The sequence below is a fragment of the Schistocerca piceifrons genome, chromosome 1 (assembly GCF_021461385.2).
Source record: "Schistocerca piceifrons isolate TAMUIC-IGC-003096 chromosome 1, iqSchPice1.1, whole genome shotgun sequence".
Taxonomy (NCBI): Eukaryota; Metazoa; Arthropoda; class Insecta; order Orthoptera; family Acrididae; genus Schistocerca; species Schistocerca piceifrons.
In genome coordinates this window covers 1,052,155,134-1,052,174,556 of record NC_060138.1, presented here as the reverse complement: position 1 = coordinate 1,052,174,556, position 19,423 = coordinate 1,052,155,134, and the positions used below count along the sequence as shown (strand labels likewise).

Sequence of the window (19,423 nt, the reverse complement as noted above, 5' to 3'; positions counted from 1 at the left end):
GGCCAGACAAACGTGTGGTTCCTGAAGAGCGGCAACAGCCTTTTCAGTAGTTGCAGGGGCAACAGTCTGGATGACTGACTGATCTGGCCTTGTAGCACTAACCAAAACGGCCTCGCTGTGCCGGTACTGCGAACGCCTGAAAGCAAGGGGAAACTACAGCCGTAATTTTTCCCGAGGGCATCCAGCTTTACTGTATGGTTAAATGATAAAGGCATCCTCTTGGGTGAAATATTCCGGAGGTAAAATAATCCCCCATTCGGATCTCTGGGCGGGGACTACTCAGGAGCACGTTTTTATCAGGAGAAAGAAAACTGGCATTCTACGGCTCGGAGCGTAGAATGTCAGATCCCTTAATCTGGCAGTTAGGTTAGAAAATTTAAAAATGGAAATGGATAGGTTAAAGTTAGATATAGTGGGAATTAGTGAAGTTCGGTGGCTGGAGGAACAAGACTTGTGGTCAGGTGAATACAGGGTTATAAATTCAAAATCAAATAGGGGTAATGCAGGAATAGGTTTAATAATCAATAAAAAAAATAGGAATGCGGGTAAGCTACTACAAACAGCATAGTGAACGCATTATTGTGGCCAAGATAGATACGAAGCCCACGCCTAAAACAGTAGTACAAGTTTATATGCCGACTAGCTCCGCAGATGTCGAAGAGATTGTTGAAATGTATGATGAGATAAAAGAAATTATTCAGATAGTGAAGGGAGAAGAAAATTTAATAGTCATTGGTGACTGGGATTCGATAGTAGGAAAAGGAAGAGAAGGAAACGTAGTATGTGAATATGGAATAGGAGTAAGGAATGAAAGAGAAAGCCACCTGCAAGAATTTTGCACAGAGCATAACTAAATCATAGCTAACACTTGGTTCAAGAATCATAAAAGGAGGTTGTATACAGGGAAGAATTGTAAGACATTTCCAGGGGCAGATGTGGACTCTGACCACAATGTATTGATTGTGAACTGTAGATCAAAACTGAAGAAACTGCAAAAAAGGGGGAATTTAAGGAGATGAGACCTGGATAATCTGACAGAACCAGAGGTTGTAGATAGTTTCAGGGGGAGCATTAGGGAACGATTGGCAAGAATGAGGGAAAGAAATACGGTAGAAGAAGAATGGGTAGCTTTGAGAGATGGAATATTGAAGGCAGCAGAGGATCAAGCAGGTAGAAAGACGAGGGCTAATAGAAATCCTTGGGTAACAGAAGAGATATTGAATTTCATTGATGAAAGGAGAAAATACAAAAATGCGGTAAATGAAGCAGGTAAAAAGGAATACAAACGTCTCAAAAATGAGATCGACAGGAAGTGCAAAATGGCTAAGCAGGGACTGCTAGAGGACAAATGTAAGGCTGCAGAGGCGTATATCACTAGGGGTAAGATAGATACTGCCTACAGAAAAATTAAAGAGACATTTTGAGAAAAGAGAACCATTTGTATGAATATCAAGAGCTCAGATGGAAACCAAGTTCTAAGCACAGAAGGGAAAGCCGAAAGGTGGAAGGAGTAGGCCTACATAGAAGGTCTATACAAGAGTGATGTACTTGAGGACAATATTATGGAAAAGGAAGAGGATGTAGATGAAGATGAAATGGGAGGTATGATACCGCGTGAAGAGTTTGACAGAACACGGAAAGGCCAAAGTCGAAACAAGGCCCCGGGAGTAGTCAACATTCCATTAGAACTACTAATAGCTTTGGGAGGGCTAGCCCTCACAAAATTCTACCATCTGGTGAGTAAGATGTATGAGACAGGCGAAATAACCTCAGACCTCAAGAAGAATATACTAATTCCAATCTCAAAGAAAACAGGTGTTGACAGATGTGAAAATTACCGAACTATCAGTTTAATAAGCCACGGCTGCAAAATACCTACACGAATTCTTTACAGACGAATGGAAAAACTGGTAGAAGCCGACCTCGTGGAAGATCAGTTAGGATTCTGTAGAAATGTTGTAACAGGTGAGGCAATACTGACCCTACAACTTATCTTAGAAAATCGATTACGGAAAGGCAAACCTACATTTCTAGCATGTGTAGACTTAGAGAAAGCTTTTGACAGTGTTTTCTGGAATACTGTCTTTCAATTTCTGAAGGTGGCAGGGGTAAAATACAGGGAGCGAAAGGATATTTACAATTTGTACATAAACCAGATGGAGGTTATAAGGGTCGAGGGGCATGAAAGGGAAGCCGTGATTGGGAAGGGAGTGAGACAGGGTCGTAGCCTATCCCCGATGTTATTCAAATGGATCAAATGGCTCTGAGCACTATGGGACTTAACTTCTGAGGTCATCAGTCTCCTAGAACTTAGAACTACTTAAACCTAACCAACCTAAGGACATCGCACACATCCATGCCCGAGGTAGGATCCGAACCTCCGACCGTAGCGGTCGCGCGGTTCCAGACTGTAGCGCCTAGAACCGCCCGGCCACTCCGGCCGTCCCCGATGTTATTCAGTCTGTGTATTGAGCAAGCAGTAAAGGAGACAAAAGAAAAATTCGTAGTAGGAATTAAAATCCAGGGAGAAGAAATAAAAACTTTGAGGTTCACCGATGACATTGTAGTTCTGTCAGAGACAGCAAAGGACTTGGAAGAGCATCTGAACGGAATGGACAGTGTCTTGAAATGAGGATGTAATATGAACATCAACAAAAGCAAAACGAGGATAATAGAATGTAGTCGAATTAAATCGGGTGATGCTGTGGGTATTAGATTAGGAAATGAGACGCTTAAAGTAGTAAATGAGTTTTGTATTTGGGGAGCAAAATAACTGATGATCGTCGAAGTAGAGAGGATATAAAATGTAGACTGGCAGTGGCAAGGAGAGCGTTTCTGAAGAAGAGAAATTTGGTAACATCGAAGTGTCAGGAAGTCTTTTCTGAAAGTATTTGTGTGGAATGTAGCCATGTATGGAAGTGAAACGTGGACGATAAATAGTTTAGACAAAAAGAGAATAGATGCTACCGAAATGTGGTGCTGCAGAAGAATGCTGTAGATTAGATGGGTAGATCACATAACTAATGAGGAGGTATTGAATAGAATTAGGGAGAAGAGAAATTTGTGGCACAACTTGAGTAGAAGAAGTGATCGGTTGGTAGGACATATTCTGAGGCATCAAGGGATCACCAATTTAGTATTGGAGGGCAGCGCGAAGGGTAAAAATCGCAGGGGAAGACCAAGAGATGAATACACTAAACAGATTCAGAAGGACGTGAATTGCAGTAGGTACTGGAAGACGAAGAAGCTTGCACAGGATAGAGTACCATGGAGAGCTGCATCAAACCAGTCTCCGGATTGAAGACCACAACAACAACAAATTTATTTATTTTTTAAGTAAAATGCTAGTGAGCAAACGGACTTATTAAAGCAGCATTTGTATAATTTCAAAGAAAATGGATTCACCGCAGAATGTTTGTTTCGGACTATATGCGGTTTACGGGAAAGTTGTTACTCGAAAGTTTTCCGGCCACTCTGCAACTGCTGTCAACTTATGCTATGTACTATGTGTGATGATGTGGGTAGTCAATAAGCATTGAAAGGTTTATTGTTGTTTGTTGGGCGTTACGTTAAATGGCAACGTGATATGAAGAAAGCATACGTCTGGAACCGGTGAATAGTATTACAAAGAGCTGATTCTTGAGTACTATAATTGTGATGTGACGTTTAACCTGATTATGTGTCCTAGTTTATACGTGATTGTGTTTTGTGTTAACCAAGAAGCGATTTTTAAGCTTCCGCGAAACGTTAATACTTCTGTGTGTCACATTTCTACCATATTAGTAGTTGATCGACACGATGCATAAAACCTTATACAGGGTGAGTCACCTAACATTACCGCTAGATATTTTTCGTAAACCACATCAAATACTGACGAATCGATTCCACAGACCGAACGTGAGGAGAGGGGCTAGTGTAATTGGTTAATACAAACCATAAAAAATGCACGGAAATATGTTTTTTAACACAAACCTGCGTTTTTTTAAATGGAACCCAGTTAGTTTTGTTAGCACATCTGAACATATAAACAAATATATAATCAGTGCCGTTTGTAGCATTGTAAAATGTTAATTACATCCGGAGATATTGTAACCTAAAGTTGACGCTTGAGTATCACTCCTCCGCTGTTCGATCGTGTGTATCGGAGAGCACCGAATTACGTAGGGATCCAAAGGGAACGGTGATGGACCTTAGGTACAGAAGAGACTGGAACAGCACATTACGTCCACATGCTAACACCTTTTTATTGGTCTTTTTCACTGACGCACATGTACGTTACCATGAGGGGTGAGGTACACGTTCGACGGGCGTTTCATAGGACGTGAAGGACGCATAAATTGGCCAGCCCGTTCTCCTGATCTTACACCTCTGGACTTCTTTCTGTGGGGTACGTTAAAGGAGAATGTGTTCCGTGATGTGTCTACAACCCCAGAGGATATGAAACAACGTACTGTGGCAGCCTGCAGCGACATTACACCAGATGTACTGCGGCGTGTACGACATTCATTACGCCAGAGATTGCAATTGTGTGCAGCAAATGATGGCCACCACTTTGAACATCTATTGGCCTGACATGTCGGGACACAGTCTATTCCGCTCCGTAATTGAAAACTGAAACCACGTGTGTACGTGCTCTTGTGTTGACCGACCAAGTGCAACATGCATGCAGCTCCACCCCAGAAACTGACATCAGGCGCCTGTGCAACATAACGCATGCACGTTTGCTTGCTTGCATGCATATTCTGGCGGTTATGCCGATAACACAGGTCTGCAACATAAAAATTGTTTCAGATTTATTAAGTGATTTTCGTAGTGTTTTCAACGCTGATTTCGGGAAAAATAGTGAAAAAATAACATCACGTACAGTTATTTCACAAAGTGCTTGTCTAGTTTTACCTTTTTTCGATATTTCAGCACTCTAGTGAATTTGAATTTTGGTTTTTAGGATCTCTATAAACTGTTATTTAGCCGTTTTTATACTATATATACATCTACATCTACATCTATACTCCGCGAGCCACCTTACGGTGTGTGGCGGAGGGTACTTATTGTACCACTATCTGATCCCCCCTTCCCTGTTCCATTCACGAATTGTGCGTGGGAAGAACGACTGCTTGTAAGTCTCCGTATTTGCTCTAATTTCTCGGATCTTTTCGTTGTGATCATTACGCGAGATATATGTGGGCGGTAGTAATATGTTGCCCATCTCTTCCCGGAATGTGCTCTCTCGTAATTTCGATAATAAACCTCTCCGTATTGCGTAACGCCTTTCTTGAAGTGTCCGCCACTGGAGCTTGTTCAGCATCTCCGTAACGCTCTCGCGCTGACTAAATGTCCCCATGACGAATCGCGCTGCTTTTCGCTGGATCATATATACGTAAAATAAAGAGTAATTTGGAGACACCAGCAGAATTTTCATGTCAGTGCCTGTCTGCCGCGCTGCCCCTTCCCCCGCCATCACCGAGCAGTGAGCTTCTGCTGTTGTCCTTCAGTTCACAGTACCTCTTCAGTCTGTGCTGTTCACGTGTTGTTACTAGTACTTTAAAGTAGTGGCTGTTTTCTTGTGTTGTGAAGCTGTTTTATGGACAATGGAAAATGGCTACCAGAGGATGTATAAACTCGCCAGATTGCTTCTCTTACATTTGTGGTAACTATACCGTTAAAAAGCAACAAAGAAACATTTCCGATTTTGTTGAAAAAGTATATTTCAACTATTTTGATATAAAGTTAGGCAATCAAGATAAGCCTTGGACCCCACACCAAGTTTATTCAGTGTGTGATGAAGAACTAAGGCAATGGTTTCAACGTAAAAGGCAGTCCTTACGTTTTGGAATACCAATGGTTTGGAGGTAGCCCAAAAATCATAGTGATGACTGTTATTTTTGTTCTTGCAACGTACGAGGTTTCAATTTGAAAAACAAAAAGCATATTTCTTACCCTAACATTCAATCAGCCATTCGCCCCGTTCCTCATGGACCTGAAGTGCCAATACCCTCTCCTCCAGATTCTTTGGATGATATAGATGATCACGAGCCATTGGCTCAGCGAGGTGATAGTGAAGAAGACAGAGATTGCTATGATGCTGGCACAGCCGATCTTATTCCATTCTCACAATCTGAACTGAACGATATAGTCAGAGACCTAGGCCTTTCTAAAGAATAGGCAGAGGATTTAGGATCTAAATTGAAAGATAAACATATGTTGGCTCCGGGTACATCCTTTTCTTGGTACCGATCGAGGGCAAAGGAGTTTGTATCTTTCTTCTCTCAAGAAGGTGACCTGCTGTTTTGCAGCGATATTCCTGGACTTATGGCACGTTTCAAAATAGTAATGCTCCTGATGAGTGGAGATATTTTATTGATTCTTCATAAAGAAGCCATAAAGCAGTACTTCTACACAATGGAAATAAGTGTGCTTCTATACCAGTGGGACACTCTGTCCACTTAAAAGAATGTTACGAAAACCGTGAACTGTTTTTAAGCAAACTCTGCTATTCAGACCATAGATGGACACTATGTGGTGATTTAAAAGTGATTTCAATGCTGCTTGGTCAACAAAGAGGCTATAGAAAGTTCCCTTGCTTTCTCTGTGAATGGGACAGTGGAGACAGAAAGCAACAAAAAAAGAAAAAAGCTTCACCCTTGAGAAAAACCTTACAGGTAAGGGTTAAAAATGTTGAGAGGAAAAGCCTTGTGGATCCCAACAAAAAGTTGTTGCTTCCACCACTTCAAATTAAGTTGGGGCTGATGAAACAGTTTCTTGAGGCACTGCTAAAAGAAGGGGAGCGTTTCAGATAACTTTGTGGACAGTTTCCTGGTTTATTCGCGGCAAAGCTAAAGGAACGAATCTTTGTCGCATCAGGCATTAGAAAGCTGACAGATCCCAACTTTGTGGACAAAATGGAAACAAAAGAAAAGGCAGCGTGGACGTCTTCTAAATTAGTTGTTACCCGTGTCCTAGGAAACAAAAGAGATCCAAACTACAAGACATGCTCGACAACTTTAAGAAGCTGGGCTGTGACTAGAGCATTAAGGTTCATTTTCTCCATTCGCATCTTGACTACTTCTCTTACTTGGTGATGTAAGTGAAGATCAGAGCGAAAGATTCCACCAAGACATCACAGAAATGGAAAGAAGATATCAAGGAAAATGGAACGTCAACATGATAGCGGGCTACTGCTGGATGCAGGAAAAGCAATAAAAGAAGCTTCGACAAAAGGCGAAAGCGTTATTATAAGGAGTTATGAGTTTAAAGCGGTATGGAAGTGTACTGGAAATGTAGTTTAAAACATAATTTATAAATAAAATAAAATTTTATAACGTTGGAAAAATGTGATAAAATGCTTAAATTTTGTTATTATACCCAAAAATACTCCCTTTTTGTGTGAAAACCTGACGTGATACGAAAAAAATGGATTGCATTTTTGAAATCAGCGCTGAAAAGTTCATAAAAGTTAGTTATCAAATTTAAACAACTTTGAAAAAATATTTTTCGCAGACCTGCGTAATTAATCTACCAGCATTTCACATTTTCAGTGGTTTATCTTTCGCTCACATTACCTCGTGGGCTTGCAATTTTAAACACTTGAATGAGTCACCTACACAAATGTATTCCCGAAATTTCATTACTCCACATTAATTAGTATTTGGTGTTGCGATTTTTTTCCTTCATTGTAGTGTGAAAGTGGTTCGATAGACGCTCTGGCAGACACTTAAGTATGAACTGCAGAGTAGTCATTTAGATACAGACGAAGATGCGTACTAAAGTTAATAACAAGGCTATTTAGACCGCAATTTACCGGAAAAATCGTTTAAGGAGACAAGGAATTAATATAATTAAAAAGTAAAATTGATCTTGCCACTGGCAAGTCTGTCGCCGAAAAGACGCAAGACATGCGATTGGTGAGTGCGTGTTACGCACCAGAGTGGATGCCGATGCGCAGCTGGAGGCTGTCGTTGGGTCGATGTCGGACGCGGAAGCGTCGCACGTTGTCCAGCAGGTGCAGCGACATGCTGGCGATCTCGGCCGCGTGCTCGTTGCCGTTTCTGATGGGCAGCCCGCTCACCTGCAACACCCACCACGACAACGAACCACACTGCATCAGCACCTCTGCAAGAGTTAATGTGGTCCGTTCTGACAGCTGAAGTAGGCTTCACAAGATGTGCATTACCTACATTATCTTTGGTTAGGTGAAATCGGACTGTGCATCCACCAGTTGTCACAGATTCTAAGTGTTTCATACGTCTGCTGCGCCAGTCTTCGTAATAAAATGATCATATTTATCCTTTCTTTAAGGGAAAGGCATGTAGCATAGTCTCAGTAAACAGCTAACTGATTAAAATTTTCATGAACTACAACACGACACTGAAACTTTACAGTGTGTTAATTTCTCGCTTCACACAGAAAGGAAAGGCTTAGTATCAGCAGTATCTCGCGCATTAACACCACCCTAGAGAAATATTAATATAACTACCACAAAATACAGTCGTGTGAAATCCAACTAGCTGCCTTCGTCCATGAGAGTAGCTAAGGTATAGGTATTGCGATGGTGCAGTTGATTCTGTATTGTATTGTATGTTAACTGGGGGCCTAGAAACGACCGAGAGCCTCCGTCTCCGCCGCAGCCGCAGTGGTTCACAACCCCACGACAACTACCGCAGTCCTCTTCACCCCTCCGCCGCCCGACACCGAACCACTCTTTCAGGGTTATTGTGGGATTCAGGATCTGGTGGAATCCCCCCCCCCCCCCCCTCCGCCCCTCAGGGAACGTCTCACACCAGACAAGTGTAACCCCTACGTTTGCGCAGTAGAGTAATGGTGGTGTACGCGTACGTGGAGAACTTGTTTGCGCAATCGCCGACATAGTGTAGCTGAAGCAGAATAAGGTAAATCAGCCCGAAATCACCGAGGCAGATGGAAAACCGCCTAAAAACCGGGCGGGCCTGATTCTTTGTTTCTTGTCTTCGGAAAGACGGGCTGTACAGCTCCACACTGTCACCCACGGAATGAAATACAAACGTACAGATTGTCAGCCGAGCTCTATGATTGGGTTGAAGACCTCCCAGCAAACAGAAGACAGTATATCATTCAGCAAATACACTGAAGCGCCAAAGAAACTGGTGTACGCATGTGTATTCAAATACACAGATATGTAAACAGGTGGAAGACGGCACTGTGGTCGGCAACACCTACATAAGACAAGTGTCTGGCGCAGTTGTTATATCGGTTACTGCTGCTAAAACGGCATCAAGATTTACGTGAGTCTGGATGTGGTGTTATAGTCGGCGCACGAGCGATGGGACATCCACCACGGCCAGCGAACGTCTCACACCAGACGAGTGTAATAACCCCTATGTTTGCGCGGTAGAGTAATGGTGGTGTACGCGTACGTGGAGAACCTGTTTGCGCAGCAATCGCCGACATAGCGTATCTGAAGCGGAATAAGGGAAACCAGCCCGAATTCACCGAGGCAGACGGAAAACCGCCTAAAAACCGGGCGGGCCTCATTCTGTTTCTTGTCTCCGGAAAGATGGGCTGTACAGCTGCGCACTGTCACCCAAGGAATGAAATACAAGCGTACAGATGGTCAGCCGAGCTCTATGATTGGGTTGAAGACCTCCCTGCAAACAGAAGACAGTATGTCATTCAGCAAATGTACTGAAGCGCCAAGGAAACTGGTGTAGGAATGTGAATTCAAATAAAGAGAAATGTAAACAGGTAGAAGACGGCACTGTGGTCGGGAACACCTATATAAGACAACAAGTGTATGGGGTATTTGTTATATCGGTTCCTTCTGCTACAACGGCATCAAGATTTAAGTGAGTCTGGACGCTGTGTGATAGTCGACGCACGAGCGATTGGACGCAGCATCTCCGAGGCAGCGATGGAGTAGGGATTTTCCTGTACGACCATTTCACGAGTGTACCGTGAATATCAGGAATCTGGTAAAACATCAAATCTCTGACATCGATGCCGCCGGAAAAAGATCCTGCAAGAACAGCACCAACGATGACTGAAGAGATTCGTTCAACTTGACAGAAGTGCAGCCCTTCCGAAAACTGCTGCAGATTTCAATGCTGGGCTGTCAACAAGTGTCAACGTGCGAATCATTCAACGAAACATCATCGATATGGGCTTTCGGATCCGAAGGCCCACTCGTGTACCCTTGATGTCTGCACGAAACACAGCTTTACGTCTCCCCTGGGTCCGTCAGCACCGACAGTGGACTGTTGATGACTGGAAACATGTTGCCTGGTCGGACGAGTCTCGTTTCAAATTGTATCCAGCGGATGGACGTGTACGGGTATGGAGGCAACATCAGGAATCCATGGACTCTGCATGTGAGCAAGGGACTGTTCAAGCTGGTGGAGGCTCTGTAATGGTGTGGGGCATGTGCAGTTGAAGTGATATGGGACCCTTGTTACGTCTAGATACGAATCTGACAGGTCCGTACGCAAGATTCCTGTCTGAACACCTGCATCCATTCATGTCCATTGTGCATTCCGACGGACTTGGGAAATTCCAACAGGACAATGCGACACCCCACACGTCCAGCATTGCTACAGAGTGGCTTCAGGAACACTTCTCTGAGTTTAAACATTTCTGCTGGCCACCAAACTCTCCAGACATGAGCACTATCTACATCTACATCCACATCTACATCCACACTCCGCAAGCCACCTGACGGTGTGTGGCGGGGGTACCTTGAGTACCTCTATCGGTTCTCCCTTCTATTCCAGTCTCGTATTGTTCGTGGAAAGAAGGATTGTCGGTACTCTTCTATTGACCATGTATGGGATGCCTTGCAACGTGCTATTCAGAAGAGATCTCCACCCCCTCGTACTCTTACGAATTTATGGACAGCCCTGCAGGATTCATGGTGTCAGTAGTATTTCAGGCACTATCTGAGTACACGCCACGTCGATTTGCAGCACTACTGCGTGCTCATGGGAGCCCTACATGATATGAAGCAGGTGTACCTGTTTCTTTGGCTCTTCAATGTAGAAGACGCTGTGTCATTTTCAACAGGAAGAAAGTTTTAGACTGTGTACAAAATATACAGTACCCGACAAAAAATATGAAAAAGCGACATACCGTTTGCAGAGACGGTGGTTGACTTACTATAGGCTGTTTTTTTTCATTTTTGACGGAATCACTTAATTATGATACTGCCATAAACGGCTGCGGCCTGCAACGATCATCTTCTGATGCTATAGGCAGCATTTAATGAACAAGTGTTGTTGCTGTAGTGCCGGCCGTACCATCTGACGATAGCCAATGTAGGCCGAAACCGGTTATGACTGTATCATAAAAAAGTGTTAGTTTCAAAAATGAAAAATAATGCCTTAAAAATATGAAGCAGCATGGTGGCAACCTGAGGATAGATCTCATTCTTACAATTATTTGGAGACGTTGAGTGAGGACTCGTCGTGTATGATTTCAGGTCGTGGCTAGCAGTGTATGAGGGAACTCTTACGGCTCTATGCTACGCCACGGACATCCTGCGTCCTCATGTGTTGCATCTCACAAGACTGTATCGTGGTGGCGTTTTTCAACAGGAAAATCCTTGTCCACGCATGCCATGTGTCTCTGTAAATTGTCTGCGTGATGCTGAGATATCTCTGTGGCCAAAGAGATCTCTAGATCTGTCCTCAATAGAACCTTCCTAACGTGTGAAGTTTCATTTCCTTTCTGCTTCCTCTTCTGGGTGCTTCACCTCTTTTGCTAGGCAGAGCAGAACTGAAGTAGTGTATAACCTCAGAGGCCACACGAGGTTGTTCACCTATAATGCTGTTGTATACATTGATGTCTGAATAGTAGAGAATTGTAGCGAAAACAGGATCGATGCTTTGTGCAGGGATTGGCAGATGACACAGAACACGAACTGACGCACCGAGCATAAAAATGGCGGATCTACCCTTTATTATATGACTATACGATCGTCGAACAATTGCAGGAAACAGTCACAAGCCTCAAATATCTGGGGGGGACGCATGCGGAGCGATGTGTAGTGGAATGAGCACGTATAACTCATTGTATGAAAGGCAGATGCCAGGCTGAAATTTACTGAGAGAGTCCTCAGGATGTGTAGTCCACCTATGAAGGATGCAGGCAGTTTACAAAACCTTCGCTCGACGATGTTTAAATACTGCTTGTCCTCTGGGACACGTAGTGCATAGGATTGATGATGATGACGAAGTCCCATACTTTTCGACAGAGCCTTACTAGGCGGCATTCCTCCAACCGTAATGGGGATGAATGATAATGATCAAGACGACACAACACCCAGTCATCTCGAGGTAGGTAAAAATCTTTGAACCCGGGACCCCGTGGACGGGAAGTGAGAACGCTACCGCGAGACCACGAGCTGTGGAATGCATTGGACTAAGGGAGGAAAAAGAGAATATCCAAAGACAATCAGTGCGGATCGACACAGGTTCCATTAGCAAGCGCGAAAGCGACGTAGACATTCTCATTCAATTCCATCGGAACAGTTTCAGTATAATGAGAAATATTTGGCCAAGTGCTGTAGATATAACTACGTACACAAATGAGCAAAAACACCCGCTTAATAGTATGCTGCCGGTCGGAGTGGCCGAGCGGTTCTAGGCGCTACAGTCTGGAACCGCGCTATCGCTACGGTCGCAGGTTCGATTCCTGCCTCGAGCATGGATGTGTGTGATGCCCTTAGGTTAGTTAGGTTTAAGTAGTTCTAAGTTCTAGGGGACTGATGGCCTCAGAAGTTAAGTCCCATAGTGTTCAGAGCCATTTGAACCAATAGTATGCTGGTCCAACTTTTGAAAGAAACACAGCAGGTGTTCTGCTTGGGATATATTCGGTAACTTTTTTTTAGGTTTCCGGAGGTATGTGGCGCCAGTAGTGGAGCACGGGTCACGCAACTCTGGTAAATTACGGACCTGTGATTTGTGGACTCGGAACTCACTCGAGACAACGTCCCAGATGTCTTCCATCGGGTTCGGATCAAGGGGATTTTGTAACCATGACATCAAAGTGGGTTTACCATCATGGTCCTAACACAAGGTAGTACAATTCTGGCCTTGTTTTGGCACAGACAGTTATCCTGCTGGAAGAAGTCATCACCGTCTGGAAAGACATCAAGCATGAAGGGCTGTAAGTGCTCTGCAATACTCCTCAGCTATCATGGAGTCTTCGAATCGGATCAGATGTCCCATGGGAGCCCGGGTGAATGTCATAGCACAATATTGCTCCCACACACGTGCGTCCCTGACGCAGTGCTCGTCTGGAGCAGATGTTCTCTCTAATTACGGCGTATCTGGACACTACCATCCGCATAACGAAAAGTGAGATTCATGCCACCAGGCGACACAGCTCCACTGATTCGCGGTCCAATCTCGATGATTTGATGCTCGCTGCAGCAGTAACTGACATCATCTGGTCAACATGGTAAGACGCAGGGCTCATCATTTTCGATAATATGCGCTGAACGGCGTGGTCCGAAATACTAGCGGCCAGTCTGCCAGCTATCGACACCTATCATGGAATACAGAGCGGCGAAATCTCCGTCCTCCGGGTTCTGTGTTGAGGCGTGGACGTCAGCACCTTGTCGCCTAGTCATGGTTTCACTTTCATCAACTTTCCTTGAAGATCCTGTCAGTAAAAGGCGAACAGCCTACCAGTTTGGTTATTTGCGAAATGCTCGTTTCCAGGCACCGGGCCATAACAATGTGTAAGTAGGCTGTTTAGGTTTTTATGTTGGTAACGCCTGTAATTAGGCTGTTTAGGTTTTTATGTTGGTAACGCCACGTAGTGCTCTGTATGAAAATCACTGTGTTGTGTGCAGTCTGTGGCTGGTTTGCATTGTTGGACTATTTGCTACTGTAGTGTTGGACAGTCGGATGTGAACAGCGTGTAGCGTTGTGCAGTTGGAGGTGAGCCGCCAGCTGTGGTTGATTTCGGGAGAGAGATGGCAGAGTTTTGAAAACGTCCGCCAGAGAAAGGAAATTTGTAAAAATGGTTGTCATGAACTGATAGATATGTAATGGCTTTTCAACGTCATTGAGGTAAATACATTGTTTGTTCTCTATCAAAATCTTTCATTTGCTAACTGTGCCTATCAGTAGTTAGTGCCTTCAGAAGTTAGAATCTTTTATTTAGCTGGCAGTATTGTCGCTCGCTGTATTGCAGTAGTTCGAGTAACGAAGACATTTGTGAGGTAAGTGATTCATGAAAGGTATAGGTTATTGTTAGTCAGGGCCATTCTTTTGTAGGGATTATTGAAAGTCAGATTGCGTTGCGCTAAAAATATTTTGTGTCTGTTTAGTGTTGATCAGAATAAGTAAAGAGAGTATGTTCAGTTTTGCTCAGCTGTTTGCAAATAAAATAACGTAAGAGGTTTATCAGCACATTAATTCATAAACTTTTCTAAGGGGATGTTTCAGATATAACCTATGCCAAACTCGCTTATGTCTGCGGAATTACTCCATTTACTGCCCGTACCGGCGCTGGAATGAATCTCGATTCGTCTCCGCTTCTTGGATACACTTTCCTTACAACGTGTCGCGTGTCCGCAACGTCACCAAACAGTATTCAAAGTTACTATGGGCAGTCATAATGTTTTGGATCTTCAGTGCGTGTCAAACGCAAAAAAGGAAGATTGGGTGTAACGTTCTGTCTATATCAAGGTCATTAGAGACGGAGCACAAGCTAGAATTGTGTCAAGGAAGGGGAAGGAAATCGGCCGTAGCATTTAAAAGGAATCCCTCCGGCATTTGCCTGGACCGATTTAGGGAAAGCACGGAAAACCTACATCTGGATGACCGGAAGCTGGTTTAAACTGTCACCCTCCTGAATTTTAATCGAGTGTGCTACCCACTGAGCCACCTCGCTCGATGTGTCAGACGTACGGTTTCTTGGAGGCTATTCGTACACATGAAATAATTGTATATTCCTTGTTGGAGGGTCTGTGATGTATACAGGACGAGGTTCCGACGGGTAGAAGCTTTTCAGAGGTATATGTCCTTCACCCTTGTTCCAGCAACGTCTGTCGACAGTCTGCGCGAGGTAGCTTACTTTATTGGCAATACGTAGGATGATCTAGTAGGTCAAGAATACGTGCAAGTGCTGCGAGGTCACTGCAGTTTCGATCACCGCTGAATGCAGCTGTGCAGTGGCCACCTAGACAATCAGATATCGTAATGCTAAGATGTTGTGAAATATCACTTAAGTGGTCACCTCCCGTCAAGAACTAATCTTCATAAGTTGGGAAAATCTTGCAGTAGATGCAGGACGCATGATATGCTGCACATAACAATGACGTATCATTATCGTTATTGTGGTTATCAGGCCCCAGTGTTCTGCTAAAAAGAGACCCCCATGAAAGTATATATAGTGATGACGGTTCCTGTGTTATCCTATGGAAGCGAGAGCTGGTTAATCGCAAAAAAAACCTAGCAAATAAAATTGAAACAACTGAGATGAGGTTGCTAAGGAAGACGAAGGGCTGCACGAGAAGAGACATTCCTGGAAGTAATGATATAAGAACGTAATTAAATATTTTCGACGTGAAGGAAAATAATCAAAAGTATCGAGACGATTGGTTGACAACATCTCATGAGGATGCCAGGTCACAGTATGATGGAGATCGTCCTGAACTACAAGCCGAATGCGGAAAGAGTACTGGAAGACCTCGGAAAAGACGGGAATGATTTTGCCTGTGATTTCGGAACAGGCGACAGCCTACCACTTGAAAGCAAGAAAGTAACTACTAGGAGTGGCGATACAGTTATATTTGACAACGAATAAGGTATTTGTTGTTTAGGTTCTCACGGGTATTACTAACGAAATATATCAATGCAGAAGTGAGACTTTGTACGAGCAAGTTGAACCCACATCTTCTTGCGGACAACAAGAGATATAGTCTCCAAGACTACTGACGAAACATCTCGAAGAAATGCCAGTTGTTACGCCTCAGTCAATAACGGTGTAATAAAATAATTTCCTATTGGTCGTTCCTGCGATGTTCCACCTCAGAAGATCGATGGTGATCTGAGACGAAGCCGTGTGTGAATTTTCGTCACTCCAGACAAGCCAGTGGAAAACACTACCACAGTTGAAAGACTCTTCACCCGTGAACAACAGGAGCAGTAGAAATTTCGGCACTTCATCATTTCTTCAAACTGGTCAGTGCAACAATAGTTTGTCGAGAACTTTGGCAATGTCTCTCTGACTCGAACGACCCAGTTTCTCATTGAGTTTCTAATCAAGGCGGTTAATTTCTGGTAACAATGATTAGTCCCTCCGTGACGTTATTCTCTGTACATTCCGGACCCTATACCCTGTTCCACAATAAGTTAAATGCATGTCTAAGTTCCATAACAAGGCATTCTCTATTTTCGACTGCTGTAAACAATGGTAAATTCGATATGCATTTAAATTCGATACATTTTCAGCTTTTCACGGCCTAACGCACAGTCTGTTAAATTTTGGGCGTGCAAGGTGCATCCCTTCTACTGATATTACAGCCGCGAATGTCCCGGTTATGCTCAGTTGGTCAAGAGACTGGCAAATTATTGGTAAAAGAGATGGAATTTGCATGGTTCTGTCGCGAAATGAAATGTATCATTGGCAAACACCATCGTAGATACATGGCAGTTTTTATGATTGTTTTAAGACAGTTTTTAAAGGTCACTTAAGTTCTAAATACGCTACTGGCCATGAAAATTGCTGCACCACGAAGATGACGTGCTACAGACGCGAAATTTAACCGACAGAGGAAGATGCTGTGATATGCAAATGATTAGCTTTTCAGAGCATTCACATAAGGTTGGCGCCGGTGGCGACACCTACAACGTGCTGACATGAGGAAAGTTTCCAACCGATTTCTCATACACAAACAGCAGTTGACCGGCGTTGCCTGGTGAAACGTTGTTGTGATGCCTCTTGTAAGGAGGAGAAATGCGTACCATCACGTTTCCGACGTTGATAAAGCGATTGCGGTTTATCGTATCGCGACATTGCTGCTCTCGTTGGTCGAGATCCAATGACTGTTAGCAGAATATGGAATCGGTGGGTTCAGGAGGGTAATACGGAACGCCGTGCTGGATCCCAACGGCCTCGTATCACTAGCAGTCGAGATAACAGGCATCTTATCCACATGGCTGTAACAGATCGTGGTGGAGCCACGTCTCGATCCCTGAGTCAACAGATGGGGACGTTTGCAAGACAACAGCCATCTGCACGAACAGTTCGACGACGTTTGCAGCAGCCTGGACTATAAACTCGGAGACCATGGCTGCGGTTACCCTTGACGCTGCATCACAGACAGGAGCGCCTGCGATGGTGTACTCAACGACGAACCTGGGTGCACGAATGGCAAAACATCATTTTTTCGGATGATTCTAGGTTCTGTTTACAACATCATGATGGTCGCATCCGTATTTGGCGACATCGCGGTGGACGCACATTGGAAGCGTGTATTGGTCTCGCTATACTGGCGTATCACCCGGCGTGATGGTATGGGGTGCCATTGGTTACACGTCTCGGTCACATCTTGTTCGCACTGACGACACTTTGAACAGTGGACGTTACATTTCAGATGTGTTACGACCCGTCGTTGTACCCTTCATTCAATCCCTGCGAAACCCTACATTTGAGCAGGATAATGCACGACCGCATGTTGCAGGTCCTGTACGGGCCTTTCTGGATACAGAAAACGTTCGACTGCGGCCCTGACCAGCACATTCTCCAGATCTCTCACAATTGAAAACGTCTGGGCAATGATGGCCGAGCAAATGGCTCGTCATAATACGCCAGTCACTGCTCTTGATGAACTGTGGTATCGTGTTGAAGCTGCATGGGCAACTGTACCTGTACACGCCATCTAAGCTCTGTTTTACTCAATGCCCAGGCGTATCAAGGCCGTTATTACGACCAGAGGTGGTTGTTGTGGGTACTGATTTCTCAGGATCTATGCACCCAAATTGCATGAAAATGTAATCACATGTCATTTCTAGTATAATATATCTGTCCAATGAATACCCGTCTATCATCTACATTTCTTCTTGGTGTAGCATATTTAATGGCCAGTAGTGTATTTCACGAGAAACATTAAAGATCAAATGAGGGTTAGAGGAATATACTTCCTGTGGGCTTCTGGTTGTGTAGTTTTGGTTTACAATGGCAAGGTTGAACAGATGTCGAAAGGGATCAGTGGTCTCCGTTGCTGTAACCAACATCACTCTAATGCTCTCCGTTTTCAAGGCACAATTACGGAATCTAACTGTTGATGAACGGCCAGAGGATTGGCACAATTCAATCCGCTGTAAATATCAAAACCGTGTTGCGATTCAACCTGTAGTTACAAACTCATCCTTGTTTCGAAACTTTCGTTTGTCTGGAAGCCGCTAAGAACGTGTGCTAGCTATGGTTCAATCCTTTTAACTTGCATCGGGTAGTTGCTAGGAACAATCTTCTCAGTGAATGTCAGATGCTAGAACAAGGAGTTGTAAACCACTTGCTGTTTCCCTGATGTTTCTTCTAAGCATGGTGAATCCACTTGCTCCTGAGGTTCCAATGTATCTGTTACATGCAGATATCCAAGTAGATGAAAGCAAGCAAGAACTCTGTCTTCAGGCCACATGTGGCCCACTGGGACCATCGACTGCCGTATCAGCTGTGTACTCAGCACACCCCTCTCCCGGCCGTTATGACAGTTTTATTTGACTGGAGCCGCTACAATTCGGTCGAGTAGCTCCTCAATTGGCATCACGGGGCTGAGTGCACCCCGAAAAATGGCAACAGTGCATGGCAGCCCGGATGGTCACTCATCAAAGTGCCGGCCACGCTCGACAGCGCTTAACTTCAGTGATCTGACAGGAACCGGTGTATCCGTTGCGGCAAGACAGTTGCCAAAGAGATGAAACCTGTTTCATTCATACATGGCAGTAACCTGTGTTTACATAAATGGTTGTACTACCAGTATACATTTTAATCTTCTTATGTCTCTTCTATAAAATCTGCTCAGTTCTCTCTCAGCTACACTTGTTGTCAAGATTCTCATCTACAAATTGAGCGCCTATGTTGGTACTGGAAAAGTATGTGACACAGTTGTGCAGATCCTTTTTGCTACGATTTTTCTATATAGCTGTTTTCATACCTGTACCAAGTTGTTGACTGTAAGGTTCCGTATGACTAAGTAAAAAAAATAAAAAATAAAAAAACACAAGAACGAAAAGATCGATGTGGTACGTATTTGGAAGATAAGCATTTTACCGACAATGGCCTCCCACGCATTGTTCATTGAAGACTTCATGTCGTCTGAAAAACTCATGTGCGATAACTGGTTCCTTATCTGGAGGTTCTCGATTTAGAATCATCAACCGTCAGTACAGTTTTGATACTAAAGGTTTGCAACGCACTATACAAATTTTTCGAGTGGAGTGTT

General features: G+C 43.9%; 1 protein-coding gene across 1 annotated transcript in view; it reads right to left on the bottom strand.

The window, feature by feature from the left end:
- LOC124796481 (guanylate cyclase 32E) overlaps nucleotides 1–19,423 on the bottom strand; it is an 823,982-nt gene that overhangs the window by 37,674 nt on the left and 766,885 nt on the right. The window contains exon 21 of the mRNA XM_047260702.1: nucleotides 7,921–8,065. Within this exon, the coding sequence (XP_047116658.1) occupies nucleotides 7,921–8,065 (145 nt within the window). The remainder of the gene's footprint in view (nucleotides 1–7,920; nucleotides 8,066–19,423) is intronic.